The sequence below is a fragment of the Acomys minous genome (genome assembly GCF_964271855.1).
Source record: "Acomys minous genome assembly, chromosome: 10".
Taxonomy (NCBI): Eukaryota; Metazoa; Chordata; class Mammalia; order Rodentia; family Muridae; genus Acomys; species Acomys minous.
This window is the reverse complement of record NC_140491.1, coordinates 94,142,477-94,161,324: the sequence shown is the minus strand read 5'-3', so window position 1 is coordinate 94,161,324 and position 18,848 is coordinate 94,142,477. Positions and strand designations below refer to the sequence as shown.

The following is an 18,848-nucleotide window of genomic DNA, read 5'->3' as shown; positions in this document are numbered from 1 at the left end:
GACCCTGGCTCAAAAGAAACTTGTAATTGTTCATGTCACAACCTGTTAGGGATGCATCAACCACAAGGATGGGAGGATATGCCAGAGAGAGGGGAGCAGAGCGGCCTGTTGCTAGCCTACACGAGTAGGCATCCAGGTAGCCACCAGTCAGGGAGGGGTCAGCAACAGAGGACAAGCAGAGGGTTTGATAAAGGCTGAGGAGAAACAGAGCCCACAGAAGGTCGTCAGGCAGCAAGCCACTCAGAAACAAAAGCCACACGGTGTGGTGCGAGGGTAGTGCGGTGTCGTGTAAGAGATGTGATGTGTGTGGCATGGTACATATGGTACGGTGTATGTGATGTGATATAAATGGTGTCATGTAACAGATGTGGTATATGTAGTGTAAGGGGTGTGGCATGCTGTATGTGCTGTGCTGTATGTGGTATGGCATATACAGTGTGGTATCTGGGTTGAAGTCCAGAAAGCAAAAGCCAAGGAATGCTGGGCAGCTACCCTTTGAATGTAGGCACACTTGGCTTTGAGTGCCAGCTCGTCACTGACCAAGTAACTTGCTCAGCAACACAGGAAACTTCCTCAGACCATCATCTTCAGTGCTCGCTCAGGATGAAGTGTGATTGAATATGGCAAAAGAGCAGGCATGGCTCCGGGTACTTTCTCAGTGTCCATAACTGCAGACTTTTACTTTGCATATCAGATAACACTGCCTTGGCTTGCATTTTGAGCTCACAGTCTCTCTATTGCAGAAGTTTGTAATAAATGAAGCTGACTCAAGTTTTCTGGGTTGGATAAAGACCCTTAGTGGTGCCTGGTTGATGGTGGCAGCACTGGGCAGAGGATCCAAGGAAAGCTAGCAAAGACCTTCACAGGGATGTCTGAAGCAATCCCTGAGGTTGCAGAGTGGGCGCCTCTTGTGCAAAGGATCAACAGAGGAATTGTGTGGTCTGGTCTCAGGATGCCTCCTGTTTCTACTTGACAATAATTTCTGAGCAGCATACATTCATCCTCCATCACAGGACATAATTATTCTTTTTGTGTGGGTGCTCTGCTTCTCATCTACCTCACTACTGTCTTTGCTGGAATGTTCTAGATTTTCCGACAGGACCTTAAGGTAGTAATGCACAATGGAAGTCAGCCACAAAGGCTAGAGACAAGAGGGCAAGGCAGGCTGTTGTTCAAGGTGAGCTTCGCTTACTATTGATTACTCATGGACTTTTCTCGTTCTTGCTATAAGCAGTTAAACACTTTCTTTCTATGAGCAAGTCAAGGTCTAAGTACAAGGAAGCCCCCTTTTATATACAAAATACAGTAGTCTGAAAGTAGCCTCACTGTGTGGTGCCATTGTGTCTAAATTACATTCATTTGGGTTGACAGTAAAACCAAAACAGACGTTAGAATAGTTCGTGGTCTGTGTTCTGCTTTGAACTGTAGATATTGCAGTAATCAACAGGAACATCTGCAGATTTCTAGAGACATACAGATGACATGCATAGACAGAAGCAGCTTAGTTCCTTATGCTTACTCCTAAACCAGATTCACTCAGCATCACCTGCAGCCACCATGACCAGCCTGGCTGCTTTAACAAGAAGTAATACACAGCTGAAGACCACCAGCCAGCATCGGCCTCCAGCAGCCCTGACTGGATTTATGTTCCAAACAAAGTTATCTTTGTCCAGGATTTACCAAAGAAGGTAGAAATACACTGGACAGGAATAAGAAGCATTATAAAAAACATGTTCGGGATTTTGCCTAATAACTTCCAGAACAAACTCACTTTCAAATGTCCCCAGAAGCTTAAAAGATTTTGCCATGTTGCATTAATTTACATCATAAATGCAGTTTATGTATTTTGTGTATTAAGGAGGATGTTTTAAATGCATACTATGAAATCTTATGAAACAACTATTTTCCATGTTACTTAAAATTCTGAAGACACCATGCATTTCAGAGACATGGCCTAGAGCCTCCTGAGCTACAATTGATCTGAATACCCCCTACCTGAAGATGAGCCTTCGGGGTACTAGAAGGCACCATACAAGCTCCTAAAGGAGGGAGGCAGCCAGCAGCCCTACATAGCCTTGATGCCTTTGAGCCACACTAATGACCAGCAGGGCACGGTAACTGCGAGGGTGCAGTAGTGGCACACAGGCCTTAGTAGTGACCAGCAGCTCTTTCATTGGACTTAAGACCCACTCAGCTAGAGTGAAAACATTTGTGGTACTGGAAACCTAGCCAACTACTTAGAACTAGGAAGGTCATAGTTGTCGGAGGAGAATCTACAACCATTAATTTACTGAAACAGCACAATCCCTATAGCATGTGTCCTTATAGCCACAGGTAAGTGTAATCTTTACCCCCACCCCCATCAAGAAAACTTCTCTTTGCAACAGATGGAGAGCATTATGGAAAACCACAGCCAGTCATGAAGGCTGGCCTCAGTGGCTTCATCTACAAAGCATTCTGGCACCTTAAGGCTCGGGGAACATTGCCGAAGAGGAAGAGGAACAAGGGTAGCAGCCAGAGGATCAGGGAGTTTGTTGGGAAACTGTGTTTCCTAGTAACATCAGCTGCTGCACTCATGAAGTCTCACAAACATAACTGCCCAAATGTGAGGCAAACAAGCAAAATATCAATGGGCACGCAAAACTGAATGGAGAAAACCACATGAGGCCTCAACCCTACACACACACACACACACACACACACACACACACACACACACACACACAGGGCAACTAGGGGTAGAGGTATTCTTCCCTAGGGAAAAATACACCAATTGGTTGTCCAGCGCCAAACAGTCAGCCCTGAAAAGATACATACGAGGAAAACATTATATGGATTGAACTGGAGAGTATTTAGGATCATGTAGTTTATAGGCATGCAATAACAATTAATGAAAAAAAAAAGCCATAAATTTGAAGAAGAGTGTGGAGGTGTATATGGGAGGATTTGGAGAAAGGAATATTAAGGGGGAAATGTGACTATATTATAATCTCACAATAAAAGTAAATTTAAAATAATCACTTGGATGAATTAAAGGGTACTAGTTAGTGGTTTTATAAAAGATACCCATGACTACATGGTAAAAATACCTTTGGATATTGAATTTGAAAGACATCTTTCTAGCATCTCTATCATATTTTTCAATTATTTTCCTCTCTGGTGAGTATGGCAGAGAGGGATTAGTTACATGGCAAGGCCACTTCCTTTTCTTTCTGGGCTCATGGTTAATGCGAACTTCTCAGGCTCCTTTCCAGGTAGACAAGGCCCTATGCAGGATGGGATGCCAGCCACAAGACTATGAGAAGAAGTAAAGCTGTCCACTTCCGGCCTGGTTCACAGACTGCCCCCACCCCCACCCCACAAGGAAGATACATGACTTCTTCTGCCATCCGCTGGGTGGAGGTGATAACTGGGGAGATTTCAAAGCAAGATGCAAGAGAAGGAAGTCTTTGGACCTTGACTCCACCTGGCCAGTCATCAGCCAGGTACGCCTGCTTTGTACTTGTTAGGAATTAAAGATTAGCCTTATATTGTACTAAGCCACTGAAACTATGTAGTACCAAGTAGGAAAATCCCAGAAAATATAGGAAAGATACAAAGGACTATGGGTGACTTTCAGAGTCTGTCAGGTTTGTTTTTCTGTCCATTTGTTTGTTTAAGAAAGGATCCCACGTACTGCAGCCTGGTCTTGGACTTAGTAAGAGGCAAAAGTCAGGCCTGAACCCTTACCCTCATGAAGATGTCTCCCATATGCTTTGACTGCAGACATGTACCACCATACCTAACTCTTTCAGGTTTAGACTATATAGCTTACCATCTCCTCTCCCTTTGAAGTTAGCATTGATAATAATTATCACCATCTTTTGTGGGGTAAGTTTGAATTGTTAGGCATTGGTGGATTACATCTTTGCTTTGTAGCCAGAATTGCTGACCTGAGACTAAAGGGAGCCAAGAAATCTAATCTCCAGCGTGCTCACTCTGAGATAAGACAATGCTGGATGAAGATACATTTCTGAGGACAGGACCTATAACAATACAGCTGATTTTTATCTTCCTTTCCAACATCCTGTTTCTGTTCTGATTATAATTCTGTTCTGATCCTAAATGTAAATACACTTTTGCCTCCTATCCATCAAAATGAGGCTACAATTGGGGTTGTTCTCAGGGACAAAACGATTTGAAACGGAGCATGTCTGTTATTCAAGTGACTGTGCTGGTGGGTGACAGTGGTTCTGAGAAACAGTGTGGCAAAAGCGCAGGTGAAATCCAGCCAGGTAGAGAGGTGGAAACATAGAGTTCAAGTTTTTGGAGTAACAGAGGTGTGACCACATGTACTCATGTGTGTGTGCACATCACAGGTATGATTCTCTTCTCTAAAAAATGCTATCCAGACTGGCAGTGGTGGCACACACCTTTAATCCCAGCAGAGGCAGGCGGATCACTGTTAGTTCGAGGCCAGCCTGGTCTACAAAGTGAGCCCAGGATAGCGAAGGCTACACAGAGAAACCCTGTCTGGAAAAACCAAGGGGAAAAAAAGCTATCTATCCCATGATTTACCAATAACTAGTAGAGTAATAAGTGCGGTATTAAAAATAAAAAGAACCAGCAACTCTTTCATCAGGGAACTTAGAGCTTAACCTCAGCTCTCTCATTTACTGGCTGTATTGTGCCTCCTACAGATAGATAAATATAACACGTGTGTTTTAACGCCACACATCTATTGAGCCCTAGTTTCCTCCTCTGCATAGGAAAGGTAATATCTAGTTTCTAATATAACTCCTTTATATTCCTTTAACTCCTGACCTTCCTTGCCTATACCTCCCATGTACTTTGACTGTAGGCATGTTAGTAGAAGACAGGAAGGCGCCCTACATGGTGGGGACTGGGTAGGATCAGATACAAAGAAGGCCATCATGAATGGGAGAGGAGAGGCAGACACTCAGACATGTAATAGGCTGCTTGTATCAAAGCATTCTGTTTTCTTAATGTACCGAACACACTACTCCTTCATTTGTTAACTATGGCAATCCTGCTATTGCAAGCTGTCATCCTTAGATAAAGGTCTTGGGGAAAATCTCTGTGAGGCATGAACCTCACACTGAACATGTGAATTCAGGTCCAGTTAATGAGTACCAAAGTTTGACTTGATCAAAGATTCTTGGAGCCTAAATATCAGGCTCAGTAGAAGAGACAAAGGTTACATTTGAAAGAGGAAGAGGAAGAAGGAGATGGGCTGCACAAAGGCAGGGAGCTGCAGCCTGGAGCCCCACCCACACTCACATTTGCTCCTTCAGAGATGGAGGGAGGAGGCAGCTGAGCACAGACTGGCAACGGATATCCTAGAGATACTTGCTTCCTTCCTTCCTTTCTTCTCTCACCTTCCTTTCTTCTTCTGCCTAAACGCATCCTCTTTCTTCACACTCCTCCCTATTTGATTTTGGAGATTTCTGACTTACTGTAACTCAGAATCCACCTGGTTACAAATAGTTAAGATCCCTGGGACCTGGACTTAGAAGGGCTTGGTCTAAGTACCAGCTCTGCAATGCTGGAGTAACTTGAACTTCCTTTGACTCCTGTGAGCTCTTCCCTTTGATCATGTCTGCGAATCATCAAACACTAATATTCTTGCATGAGAAAAGCCCTTACAAGAAATAATATCTACTTGAGTCCTGTTTCTAATGGGAAATGCTTACTACAAAAGTAAAACATAGTTTGTATAATTTATGACGCACCACTTGACCCCAAGAGCAATGGATTTCAAACAAAATGGAATAATATGGGGAAATGATAATAGCATAATGTCAAACAAAAGGATATAAGATGGCAAGTTGCATCATGAAAACTTTTTTTTTAAAGATAGAGTCTCACTCCAGGCTGGCCCTGAACTTGTTATATAACCAAAGATAACCTTGAATGGGAACTTCTGATGCTCCTGCCTCAACTTCCCAAGTTCTGGAAATACGTACTTTCACTACTATACCAGTCTTTGCTGAGCTGTACCCTTAGTCTTATTATAAACACATTAATACTTTTTGTTAAAAAGGAATTGAAGAGTCATATGGGGTTAATATGCTTAAAGCACATTATGTGTTTTTATGTAACCCAGTGCCATGTACAACGGCTATATACTAGTAGAAAAAAGTGAATGAATAAATTAAATGGAAAAAAGAAAGTGGGTTGATAGTGTCTGGGTCTAGGAAGTAGGACTATAAGGATTATTTTTAAAACAGAATGCTCTTTTCTGTTTTCCTGTTTTTAAATAAGGAACAAGAATTGGTTTTACAGTCTATGTATATGATAAAATAACATAGTAACACAATTCTCCCATTATTATTCTGTAAACAGTTTTCTCATGAAATATTTTTTATAAAATAACAAAATATGTACAATGGTCATTTTCAAGAAGAGAATAATAGAGCTTTGTTAGTCTTGATTTCTCTTATGATTTAATAAGATGAGAATTAGTGAGCTTCAGCATTAAATGCAGATGTTAAGTTGTGAGCTGAATCTGTTAAAACATAATGAATTCTGAATACCCAACAGTATTGTCAATAAATTATATTCCTCTCCAGGGACACAGTGGCTAAGTGATCGTGTTTGCATTGGATTTAGTTTGGAAACATTTATGTCTTGTTGGGATGGAAGTGCTTGTTCATGATGCACACATTCTGAATTTGAGTGGCTTCATGTGCTCTTGGGACCTCTGACCTGTCTATCCAAGGCTGTGATGTTTATTCTGGGGAAAATAAGAAAGAAAAACAGCGGAGGGAATGCAGTCATTTTCCTGGCATTTAAAGTGTTTTTTACCTTTAAATCACCAAACATTGCTGGTAGGTTGTGTGTTTTAGTTCCTAAATCCAAGTGATAGAGAATGTCTTCATCCATAGCATCCAGGTAAGGATTCTTAACGTACACAGACCTTTTTCTAGAAACAAAAAACACATACATACACATGGTGAGAATTTTGGTTTCCTTTAAAACCCGGTTATATGATTGTGTTTTTGTGTTAATCCCAGGTGTGGGATACTGGGACGGTTTCAGTTGTCCACAGCTGATAACTGTGATTTGCCTAGTGCAGTAGCAGGGCCATAATTTTTGCAAGCTGCAGATAGTTTACATTTGGAATTCTGGAGACTCTTGAGATGCCAGATACCAGAGAGGGGCAGGGCTTCTCCAAAGAAGGCAACTGCTGCGCCCCTTTGTGCCATTTCTGGTTGCTGTCGTGGTTTGATGAGACTAAGTTGGAGACCATGAAGATTGGACTTGCACCCAAGGGACCCTATGGTCCTAATCAGCAGGAAGCAGCCTAAAGGTCTATGCCCCTTTCCCCTCTGACCTTCTGTCTCTCCTACCTGGTGTTGGTGTATAGGAAGGGATTAGGGTGGAGAAAGATGGTAAATAAAAGAATAGTGTCAGCTCATACACAAAGAGAATATCAAGATATTTGAAGAAAAAAAAAAAGCACACCTGAGACAGCATAACACCTATGATCACCACTAACACAACTGCTGCAAACAAGCCTCTCATAATGAAATCTGGTATAATGTGGCTAGTATTTGTTTTACACTTACTGCGTACCACACTTAGAACCAAGCATGAAAACTATACCATACAGAAAACTGATGAAATAAATACATTGGCTCCTTTAATGCTGTGACCACTCCGTTAGCTGAGTAACATTAATAATCCAATTTACAAATGAGGATGCCAAGGCTTTCAGAAGTTGAGCACTCCCATGCAACCAGGAAATCTACAGTCATCTCTAATCTGTTCTTTCTGCTCTAAGTGCCGTTCTCTTACTGTGAGGATATGTAATACAGGGATATGGCTCTCAGGCCACCTTTGCTTTAGTGCCCCATCAACCAGACAAACACATTCCCATGCAAGCATGAGCAAGCTAATTTTGTCCTTTCATCCCCTCATCTGTGAAGCAGAAGCAGGGATGGTGAAAACTGCCCCTTGGCAAGTCTGTGAGCTCTGACTTTTGTGATAATTATAAGGCATTGGGATGTACAGTGACAAAACACTTACCTTCATGCATGAGACTCATGACACCTTCCCCTAACACACACAGAGAGACAGACAGACAGACAGACAGACAGACAGACAGACAGACAGAGAGACAGAGACACACAGAGAGACAGAGAGGCAGTTATACAAAGCCTTATGTTCAGGTATAGAATAAGTATCCCTCATCACTGTACCTGGAATATTATGAGGCTATATTGAGATCAACCAGAAAAAGCAGAGTGTGGCCTGGAGTGTACTTGTGAACCATCAATTCCTTTTCCTTTGGAGTATACTGCTAGGCTAAATCCCCAGTGAGCTAATGTCATGTGACCAAGTTAGGCCCAAAGGGATGTGGGGAAGTGATTTGTCTGTTTATACTGCTTGGCTCTGGGATACGTTGTCTCAATGGCTGTATGGCGTCCATACCCTCTTCACCCATCAACACCAGTCACTGAGCTCAGACAGTATGAGTGTCTGACCACTGAGAGGTTGCTAGTTGTGGTCAGTGAACTTGGAAATGATCCGTGTCCCATTAGAAGGTTCAGGTGAGAAACAGACCTCAGAGGATGGTGAGGTGGATGCAGAGAGATGATCAGGCTCCCTGGAATGTGAGTTCTCAGGACAAAGAAAGGAGGACTAAGTACAGGCCTAAAGAAACAAGAGTTAGCCAACCAAGAAATGCTTAAGATGGCCAGTTGTGGTGGCACACACTGGTGGGATTTTCTGAAGGAGGAGGAAGAGGCAGGAAGATCACAAGTTCAAGGCCAGCCTGGGCTACACATTTTAGAAAAGAAAGGAAGGAAGGAAGGAAGGAAGGAAGGAAGGAAGGAAGGAAGAAATGCTTAAGATGAATTCTAAAGAAGAATGCCTAAGGAACTTGAAGAAAGTAGGCGTGATAGGAAAAGAGATCTAATCTGAATAAACACATAAAACAAAAATTCAAAACCACTATCATAAAAAATATTTAACTCAGAAGCAAAAAGTGAGATAAGATTAAACCCTTTAGCAAAGCATGCCGGTGCATACATTTAATACCAGTACTCAAGAAGCAGAGGCAGGCTGTTATCTGTGAATTTGAGACTAACCTGATCTGCACTGTGAGTCCCCGACCAGGGCTACATAGTGAAACCGTGCCTTTAAAAGCAACAACAACAAAAACCTAGAAGCTCTGCTTAGTGTCAGCCCATCACTCCATTACCCAGGATATTTCAGCGGCTCCTCATTTATGCCTGCATCCTGGTGCCAACATCCCACTCAAGGCCTGACCACATCACCCATCCTAACCATGCCTGGCTGCCAACCCCTGCTCCTTCCCTGACTGTATCCTGCATAGGAAGCAACTGTATGCTTCCATAGCAGTGTCTTCCACGGTCCACAAAGGGCCATCTCTCAGCACTGCATCTCCATCCCTGTATACTTCTTGGCTTCCTTTTCAGCTTCCCTGGTCTGTGTCTGGGTGTGCTTAGGTAAAGAATTGATGAATTCTGTGGTCTCTTTCATAGGCCAGCATTTCTTACAAGGTCTCTCTCTCTCTCTTCTCTCTCTCTCTCTCTCTCTCTCTCTCTCTCTCTCTCTCCCTCTCTCCCTCCCCCCCACCCCATTTTTATGACACTAGTCTATAGAAACACCAGTGCCCATCTCAGCAGTCCTAGCTGGTTCACCAGTCCTTCCTTTCTCATTTGGCAAACCTATGTAATAGAAGGCGCTGAGCTGCCCTACAGCTGGGCTCTGAATTCAGTCTCCTTTCTACTCACAAAGCATGCTCTTGGCGGCCTTCAGTTATTTTGTTTATCATAATACCCCTCCACTTGTCAGTGAAAATGAATTATCTGTCCCAAACTACAGTGGTCAAGATATCCCACCAAGAACCATCTGGAAACTCTTTGGTCCTTCCACTTCCTTCTAAATAGTTGACGCCATCTCAACTAGCCTATGACCTTATTATACATCTCCAGTGGCCCTCATCTGATGCAGGTTGTTCCTTACATCTCCAGTGGTCCCCATCTGATGCAGGTTGTTCCTTACATCTCCAGTGGTCCCCATCTGATACAGGTTGTTCCTTACATCTCCAGTGGTCCCCATCTGATGCAGGTTGTTCCTTACATCTCCAGTGGTCCCCATCTGATGCAGGTTGTTCCTTACATCTCCAGTGGTCCCCATCTGATGCAGGTTGTTCCTTACATCTCCAGTGGTCCCCATCTGATGCAGGTTGTTCCTTTAAAAACCACCAAGGGGATTCAAAGGAAAACACTGGTGACCTGGCCAAAATCAACTGGATGCTCAGAAAATACTTTTCAATTGTCATCATCAGATGTGCTGCTGATGGTGAGAGTTCCTACTGGAAGCTTTCGCTCATAAACTACTCTTTCCACTCCCTTCCATTCTTCTACTCATCAAAATCCTATTCCTTCCTTAAGTCCACCTCAAACGTCGCATCTTCCAGGAGCGCTTTCTAAGCAGTCTTTATCCCTGATCAATATCTCTCCCCTCGCCGTGTTCCTAAAGCATCTATATTTGCTCTAATGCTGTTAAAATGGACTTAATTCTCTGTCTCCTCAGAAAGGCTGTAAATTGCTTGATGCAGGCTGTCTAATGCATCTTTCTTTAATCTCTAAGACTTAACAAATCCTATTTGTTAACCTAAATTTAACTGTTCAGAAAGTAGAACAAAATACTATTAGGTTTTTTTCCCCCTCCTTCAAAACATTAGAAGGAACAGGTTTCTTAGTTAGTTTGTGAGGCATACCTCCTTTGGGGGATGGAGTGAAGGGGGAAAAGGAAGAATGAGTATTCCGTGGTGCTGCCGTGCTGTCACTACTGCAGAACAAGCATCTGCATCCCCAGACAGACACTAGACACCTCCTTGCTGTTGCTGGGAGGAGCCAGGCAACCTTTGCCCACAGCCCTTATGCAGAGGGTGCTGAGTGAAGCTTCTGGGCATCACAGCCCAGCTCGGGGAGCTGGTTAGAAAGGCAAACCACGTTTCCACCCCTGGACCATCGAACCAAAACCTGCATTTTAATAAACCCTAGTGATTCATAGGCACATTAAAGTTCTGGAAACACTGCCACTCACTTTCTCTTCCAAATTCAATTCTACTTTTTATTTCATTTTGCCAAAGCTGATTTCATGATCTGGGAGATTTTCCTTTGGGGTTCTAACCGAATCTACAAACCATAACACCAAGAAATGCATTCATTCATCTTCAGCGAGACTCCCCAACTGCTTATCAGAATCACTGGGGGATCTTTAAAGGGTGCCAGAGTCTGATGCTGATGGAGAGATTCTTGTCCCAATGGTCCATGGAAAAGCACTTCTAAGGTGATCATCCTTTCAGTGACCCAAGGAAGCATTTTGGCCATTTGAAATCTTTCCTTGTTCCACACAGGTTTTAGGGTTGTTCTAGTTCTGTGAAGAAGGCCATTAGAGATGGAATTATATTGAATCTGTAGACCACTATGGGTGGTATGAATGTTTCACCTGCATCAAGTCTCCCTGTCAACAAATGTGAAATATCCTTTCACCTGTTTATGCCTTCATGTTGTCTTGAATTTCTTTTTATCAATATTCTGTGGTTTTCAGTATACAGCATTTTACTCTACTTAATTGGGATTGTTCTATTAAGTTCAGTTTCAGGTAGTTTCTTATTAGTAGATAGAAAAAAAATCAATACTTTTGCTTGCTGAATTTATAGCCTACAACCTCACTGTATATCAGTTCTGTTAAGTGTGTGTGTGTGTGTGTGTGTGTGTGTGTGTGTGTGTGTGTGTGTGTGTGTTTTGATTAACTTAATACCTTCAAAACAACAATGTAAGAGCTATCACAGACCTTGAGTGGAACAATAGAGATATTGTAGGGAGTAGAAATATAAAATATGTAGCAGTGTGCACCTATAATATAAAACCAAGCTCTAGCCAACAACTGGAATCACTAGATGGACTTTAAAGAGTGTGGACGCTTCAGTCCTTTCTAGGGATTTCTGATTCAATTGGTCAAGGGCACCTGTGACGTGGAGTTTCTAAAACTACCGATGTCCATCTTTCCTGTGTTCAAGTAGAAAATCTCAAACCATCATAGTCATTAATTACATTCTATTGTAGTAGATTTTTAAAATAATAATTCCTTTATACTTTGGAGATATTCTTTAGATTTCCTTGATGTCTGATTGCCAGTTAAGGAAGCTGAAGCAGAATAATCCTAAATTCAAGGCCAGTTTGCTATATAGAAGGTTTCAAGACAGTGGAACACTGTCTAAAAGCAACCCACCAAACAAACAAACAAACAAACCCCCCATATGATTGTAATCAAAGCAGTGTGTCTCTCACACATCAACGAAGGGAATAAGATGAAGGTCCAGAAATAGACCCAGTTATTAATGGACAGTTGATATTTGACTAAGTAGCAAGAACACAATGAAGAAAGGAAAAGCTTTTCAATAAATGGTGTTGAGAAAATTTGATCCCCACCTACAGAAGAAGGAAATTTGAACCTGATCTCGGGCTATGTCCAAATGTCTACTCCGAATAGACAGCAGCTGCACAGGTAAGACCTGAAGCTGTGTCACAGAAGACCACAGAGAAAAGCTCCACTGTCTTTGTTTGTCAAGTGGTCCCTAAGGTAGGACTCCATAAGAAAAGGCAAACAAACATGTAAACAAACAAATGGGGTTGTACCAAACTAAAGCCTCCTGCATAGCAAAAGAAATAGCCACAAAATGAAAAGACAGCCCATGGGCTGGGAGAAGATACACATCGGACAGGAGTCTATTATCCAAGTTAAATAACTCGATAAGATGGAAGTAGAATATGGCTAAGTATAACTTAAAAATTTGGTTGGACATTCTCAAAGATCGAGACGGCTGCAAATATATTTTAAAATGTTCAATATCACTAGTCATTATGGAAATTAAAATAAAAAACACAATGAGCTATCTCTTCATATCTATTATAATCATTATTTTTAAAAGTATGTTATTAATTTATTCATATTGCATCTCAATTGTTATAATTATTATGATCAAAGATTTCTGATAACAGATATTGCCAAAGTCTAGAGACAAGAGAAATCTTGTATACTATTGATGAAAGTATGAATTAATCTGGCTAGTCTAAGAAAATATCATGGGGGGCATAGAAACTAAAATAAACCTATCTTATGGTACAGAAACTTCACTTTTTGTTATCTATCTAAAAGAATTGAGATTGATGTGTCACAGTGGTATCTGCACTCACATGTCAATTGTAGTGCAACATATTTATTTACATATTTATGTATTATAAATATGTTTATTAATACATATTCAAAAATGAACACTAGCTATACTTTATTACAGTTATTTATTTGTGGGTGTGGGTGAAATATATGGATGCATAGTAGCACATGTATGGAAGTCAGAGGACAGCTTGTAGGGGCCATTTCTCTTTTTCCAGGATGGGAGCCCAAGGGACACAACTCAGGTCAGCAGGCTTGGTGTCAAGTGTTTGTTTATCCACCGAGCCATCTTACTAGCCTCTCAGCTCTTACAGTGAAAAGCATTCTGTCATTTGTGACATGGACAGAACTCTGCTAAGGGAAACACCAGCCCAGAAAGACAAATACTGTGCCCCAAAGGCTGGGTACTAGGAAGATATGAGAAAGACATGGTCAAAGGGAACAGTACCACTGAAGGAATAAGCTTAATAATCTATACTGCCTTGCCAGATAACCACGAGTTACCAGGCATATACTTCAAAATTGCTTTAAAATAGATTTTGAACATTCTTACGATGAGAAATTGGTGAGGTGATGGATATATTAGCTAGATAATAGAATTTAAAATTTCTACAATACACGCATAGTTCAAATCCTCTCACTGGGCTGGGGATATAGATCAGTGATAGCATATTTATCTAGCATGCATGAGGCCTTGGGTTCAATCGCCAACACCGCAAAACCACCAACCAAACATACAAGCCCCTTAAGTACGTGTCAACTATCACGTTCAACCAAAAACAAATAAACGAATGTCTTAAAAACTTTAAGGAAAGGCTTGCCTGAGACTTCATGCCAAATTCAAACCAATATGAACCTGTCTCTTCCAACGCTTTGCTCTTTCTAAAATCCCTAACTACCACTAAATAGACTCCCACATTCTGTTTCCTTTGCAAGTCTTTTTTTTTTTACAGTCTCTTTTCATAACTTGTGCTCTAAATATCGGTGACCAAAGAAAAATGTTGGCCAACACTCTGGGAGGCAGAGGCAGGCAGATCTCTGTGAGTTCGAGGCTAGCCTGGTCTACAAAGCGAGTCCAGGACAGACAAGGCTACACAGAGAAGCCCTGTGGGGGGAGGGAGAAGAGAAAAAGAAAGAAAGGAAAAAAAAGAGTTAGCTGGGAGGTTTTCCATTTTGGTTTGCCTGTTTGTCTTCATCTGCATATTTCTCCATCTCTCTTCAGCTCCCCTGGTGGGTGGAGGGGTCTGTTTGAGCCTGGGAGTAGAGCCCTACCTGTATGCTGACATTATGGCAAGACGTGTCCCACAGTTCTCGGCCAATCAGAAAAAAAAACTTACAAAAATTCCTTAAGCTTCATGAAGACTAATGCTCTATTATGTTCTGTTAACCTGAGGCAGAAATTAGAGTTTAATTTGCAGGCAGCTTGGGCAGATTTATGCGTGCCTTTGAGATGACTAACATCCATGGTATTTCAGACGTCGATCCATGTCAAGTCAGTCCATCACAAAGCATATGAAATTACCCCGTTACACACTGAACACAGCTGAAGTGCCGTAGGCACTGCAGGCCCCTTTCATTATTTCCCAGGTACAGCCTATGGGCCTGGAACTAAACACTGAACTCCACAGTGGATTCCAGGCTGAACTTTGAATTCGTCTGCTCCTGTGGGTTGTGTAAAATTCTCAAGGTTTTTTTGTGGGTTCTTTTGACCCACTTTCTTCTTTTTCTCTCTTATTATTACTATGTGTATTTTTATTATGCTTTCTTATAAAACCGTGTGGAGGTGGACATGCAAGGATGCGTGTGTATGTGTGTGTGTGTGTGTGTGTGTGTGTGTGTGTGTGTGTGTGTGTGTGTGTGTGTGTGTAGAGGACATCTCTGTGGGATGGGTTCTCCCCTTCCACATTTCACTGGGCTCTGGGGCATGAACTCAAGTGGTCCAGCTTGCTCAGCCAGTGCTTTTATCCGCTAAATTATCTCACGCAACTCTGTTGTACATTCGTACAGGAACCAACCTGCCAACTCCCCAAGAGCCAAAGAATGAAACACCTCAGTACTTTTATGTGGGTTTGTATTATGAACAGTGTTGCAATTATTTAATGTCCAGTGTGAGAAGATGGGCAGAACTCTGGGGGTTTTTTCCTCTGAGCGTTTAAAATAAAATCCAAGAAATTTTTCATCTGACCAAAACAAATAAAGATCAAAATTACTCACCCTTCATATGTACTCTTGTCGGGTCTCATGGATCTATGAGAAGCAGGTAAAAGGGAAGCCATACTTTGCACTATGTGGTTGTCAGAAAAAGCAAAAGCAGGGCCTGCTGTTAAATTTCAGATCTAACCACAGTGACACGGCTTCCAGTTAGAAGAGCACCATCCCTTCTAAGCTTAGATTTTCTTCATAAATTTTCTTCTAAGATCTTCCCTTAGTAGTTTGAACTCCTGTCGACGATTTCAAAACACCATCCCTGGATGGCCTTTTATACCACAGCCCAGCTTGCAGGGTATCATTCCCCAAGAAGATAGGCTCCCTTGGGAGGTGTGGCGTCCTTTCTCTTTGACCAGGTTGGCTGGCTTGTTAACTTTGATCACAGCACCTTTCCCAACGGAGAGCTGGTGTGATCCGCAGAATTATTTGCTTTGAGACAAACTGTATATGAATGCAAACCTGCTTTCGGAGTCCGTGCCAACCTCATCAAAAATGTGTCCGGTGCTCGGGAGAACTTTCAGTTCCCAAATATTTTGTTTTGCCATTCTTTCCCACTACTCGCTAATTTCATTTTGTTCTTTCTGATCACTAGTTAGGAAAATATGCAAAGTCAGGGCCTCAGAAAGCCCCTTTGTCTGAATTTTGCCCATCGGAGTTCATACAGAAGGTCTGATGATTAAACAAAGCTGGTTTCCCATGGCCTCTCCATTGAACTAAATACTAAGTTGTCTTTAACATCCACTAACCTGTGCCTCTGGGTGTCAGTGCAGGCAGAATAAAGAATTATAGCTCATTATTTTTTAAAAATATATATAGTGGTTTTTAAAAATAAAACGAAATCTATTAATTGGTAGCCTGTTGTGACTGTGAAGGCTTGCAATCCCAAAACTCAGGAGTCAGGACAGGAGAATTGCTACAAACTTGAGGATGGCCAGGTCTACAGAGCTCCACAGCACACTCAGGAATAGAGCAATTCCTGACTCAGAAAGAAAGAAGAAGGAAGGAAACGAAGGAAAGAAATGAAGGAAGGCAGGAAAGAGGAAAGGGAAGGAGGGACGGAGGAAAGCAGAGAGGGAGGGAGGGAAGGAAGAAATAGGGGAGAGAAATGATGGATTCACTCTGATTGCTGGTGCATTCATCCTGGAGGAAGACAATCTCTTTCATCGTGACCCTTTCTCTTGTGGTTCCCATGGGAATCAGCTGACTTTCTATATGGAGCAGAGCTTCAAGAGCACTAGCATCATGGATTTTAAGCAAGTCAGAACTTAAAATATTTGCAAGGGTCAAATAGAAGCAGATATGTGGCCTTTTCTGCTGTGCGTGGATTTCTGTTTATAATGTGCAGTACAGTCAAGGATCAAATACCCTGGATCTTAACTTAAGGTGTAAATCACACCACTTCCTGCTGAAAACCATTTTTTGAAAACTTCTCCAATCTTTTTATTTTATTTTACTTTACTTTTGGCTTCTTTTGGCTCATTGTAGTCAGCCGACAGAGTTTTCAGAATGGGGGGGGGGTGGGCAAATGCATGCTGGGGAATAAACTAGGTAGCCTAAGCCGTGGCCACTGGCCACCAGGCGTTTCTAATTTTACCCAAACTATCCAGGAGCCATCGTGAAAGTTATCTCGGAAGAGATACTGGGTAGCTATAGGATGGAACAACGCTGGGCATGGATGCTGTCTTCAGACTAGGACCTTGGCTCCCGCCTGTGCCTTATTGTTATATGTACACTCAAACCTCTTGACACTGCAAGCTGCTTGGCCTGCTGCTCTTTCCCCACAGTGCCTGACAGCACTGAGACACTAATCACTGGCCCTTTGTCTTTGGGGAATCAAGAGGAAGAGCACCGACTTGCACCTGGCCTTTACCATTGCTCCTGACAGGCTGAACGTGTTAGCTAATTAAGGATTACATAATTAATTATTTCTGTGAGCAAACCAGGCTAATTAACATGTCTGCCTTCAGTGCATATTCTGGTCACTAACAATGTCCAATAGAACAAGCTCAAATGTATGTACTCCATGTAACTTTCCCTGGCCCTGGCCATTAAGACCAGCAGTCATCACACAGGGCAGTTTTAGAATAGACTTGAGGGGGGTGTCTATGAAAGGAGTATCAGGTGATGTCTTTTGAGGAATCTGAAATTATTTTCGTCTCCTGATTTCAGTCTTCAAAAGACTAGTTCATACTCTTACAGTGAGCTGTTACCTGAAGATCCAGCAGGAATGAGAAAAAGGTTTGCTTTGGGAAAGTTTGCAAAAGGTCAACTCGGGCCCAGCCCCTGGGGTGTTTTGCAAACATGGGCTGTGTTCCAGCAAAGCCTTCTGACTCCCTCCAGCCTGGATCAGGAAGGTCCTGCGTCAGCTCCACCAGAGTCTCGTGCCATGGTGCCTGAGCTGCAAGGAAGCTCTTACTTCTTCCAACCTTCCTCCACAGTGCCAGCCCCTGAACACGCTCCATCCTAGACTAGTTCTCCATTCTTAGACTTAGTTCTGCCTCTGAACTCCTGATGTTCAGCTAAACAACTTCAGGTCTCTCCTCGGCAGCTGCAATTTTTTATTGAGTCAAAGAGACTTAGCCATGTGGAGTTCAAATCCTGTCTAGCCACCTCCTAAGCAGTGTTCTGTCACTCTGAAGAGGGCTTTGCTTTTCAAATGCTGGTGACACTGATAGTGCGATATGTTTGCAACAGAACAGCTCTAGTGGCCTTTTTTTTTCTTTCTTTCATATGTCTGGTGTTTTAAAAATCAAACGCCAAAACAAGGTTTCACTGACTATAGTATGCTTTCAATATTCACAGCTAATGATGGCCACGCTATCGCCCTGTAGTATGTTTTGGCTGTCGTGACTTGCAATTGTCAGGATGCTTCTCCTTAAGGTGCTCAGCCTGGTTATGCAGGTAGATGGTGGCCATCAGCAAGTTACCTCTGTTCTAGAAACAGCATCCCTGACAGGAATGATGCTCGCCCTTCATAATGGCACAGTGCCGCCCACCAGTTCTGTTTTCCCTCTTCAGGCAGCCATGGCATGATCATGGGACCTTCTCATTTCAAACCAATTTCCCCTACTAGCTTAAAGGAGCTTGAAAACTTCTTGGTCTATCCACTCTGGTTCTGCACAGTTTATTTATGTATTTTTCTTCATCCGGTAATATTAACTGAGCACATACTATGCCCAAGAGGTCTAGGAAATGCTGCAGATAAAGGCATGAGTAAGACAGTTCTTACTTCTCTTGTTTCTTTGGCAAAAGCTATTGCTCTCTATGAACAGAGAAGACACAAGTTTCCACTCTTTTCAAGCGAGGCTTCCTTACAGCAAAACCCATGGGGCGACTGTCCCTGCAGAGTCCTGCCTCAAGCAGTAAGCTTTCCCGTTCCTTTGATCTGCCTTTCCTGTTCCATCCACAATCCTCTCCTT

The 18,848-nt window shown here is 42.4% G+C and overlaps 1 protein-coding gene across 2 annotated transcripts in view; it reads right to left on the bottom strand.

Moving 5' to 3' along the window:
* UPP2 (uridine phosphorylase 2) overlaps positions 1–15,846 on the bottom strand; it is a 37,885-nt gene extending 22,039 nt beyond the window's left edge. The window contains exons 1-2 of one of the 2 annotated variants that reach the window (XM_084799671.1): positions 15,436–15,846; positions 6,808–6,925 (exon numbers count right to left, since the gene is read on the bottom strand). In XM_084799671.1, coding sequence (XP_084655797.1) covers positions 6,808–6,925; positions 15,436–15,497 — 180 coding nt within the window. In that variant the 5' untranslated portion in view covers positions 15,498–15,846. The remainder of the gene's footprint in view (positions 1–6,807; positions 6,926–15,435) is intronic. The other variant, XM_084799670.1, reaches the window with a different exon arrangement.
* Between the last annotated feature and the right edge of the window lie 3,002 nt (positions 15,847–18,848).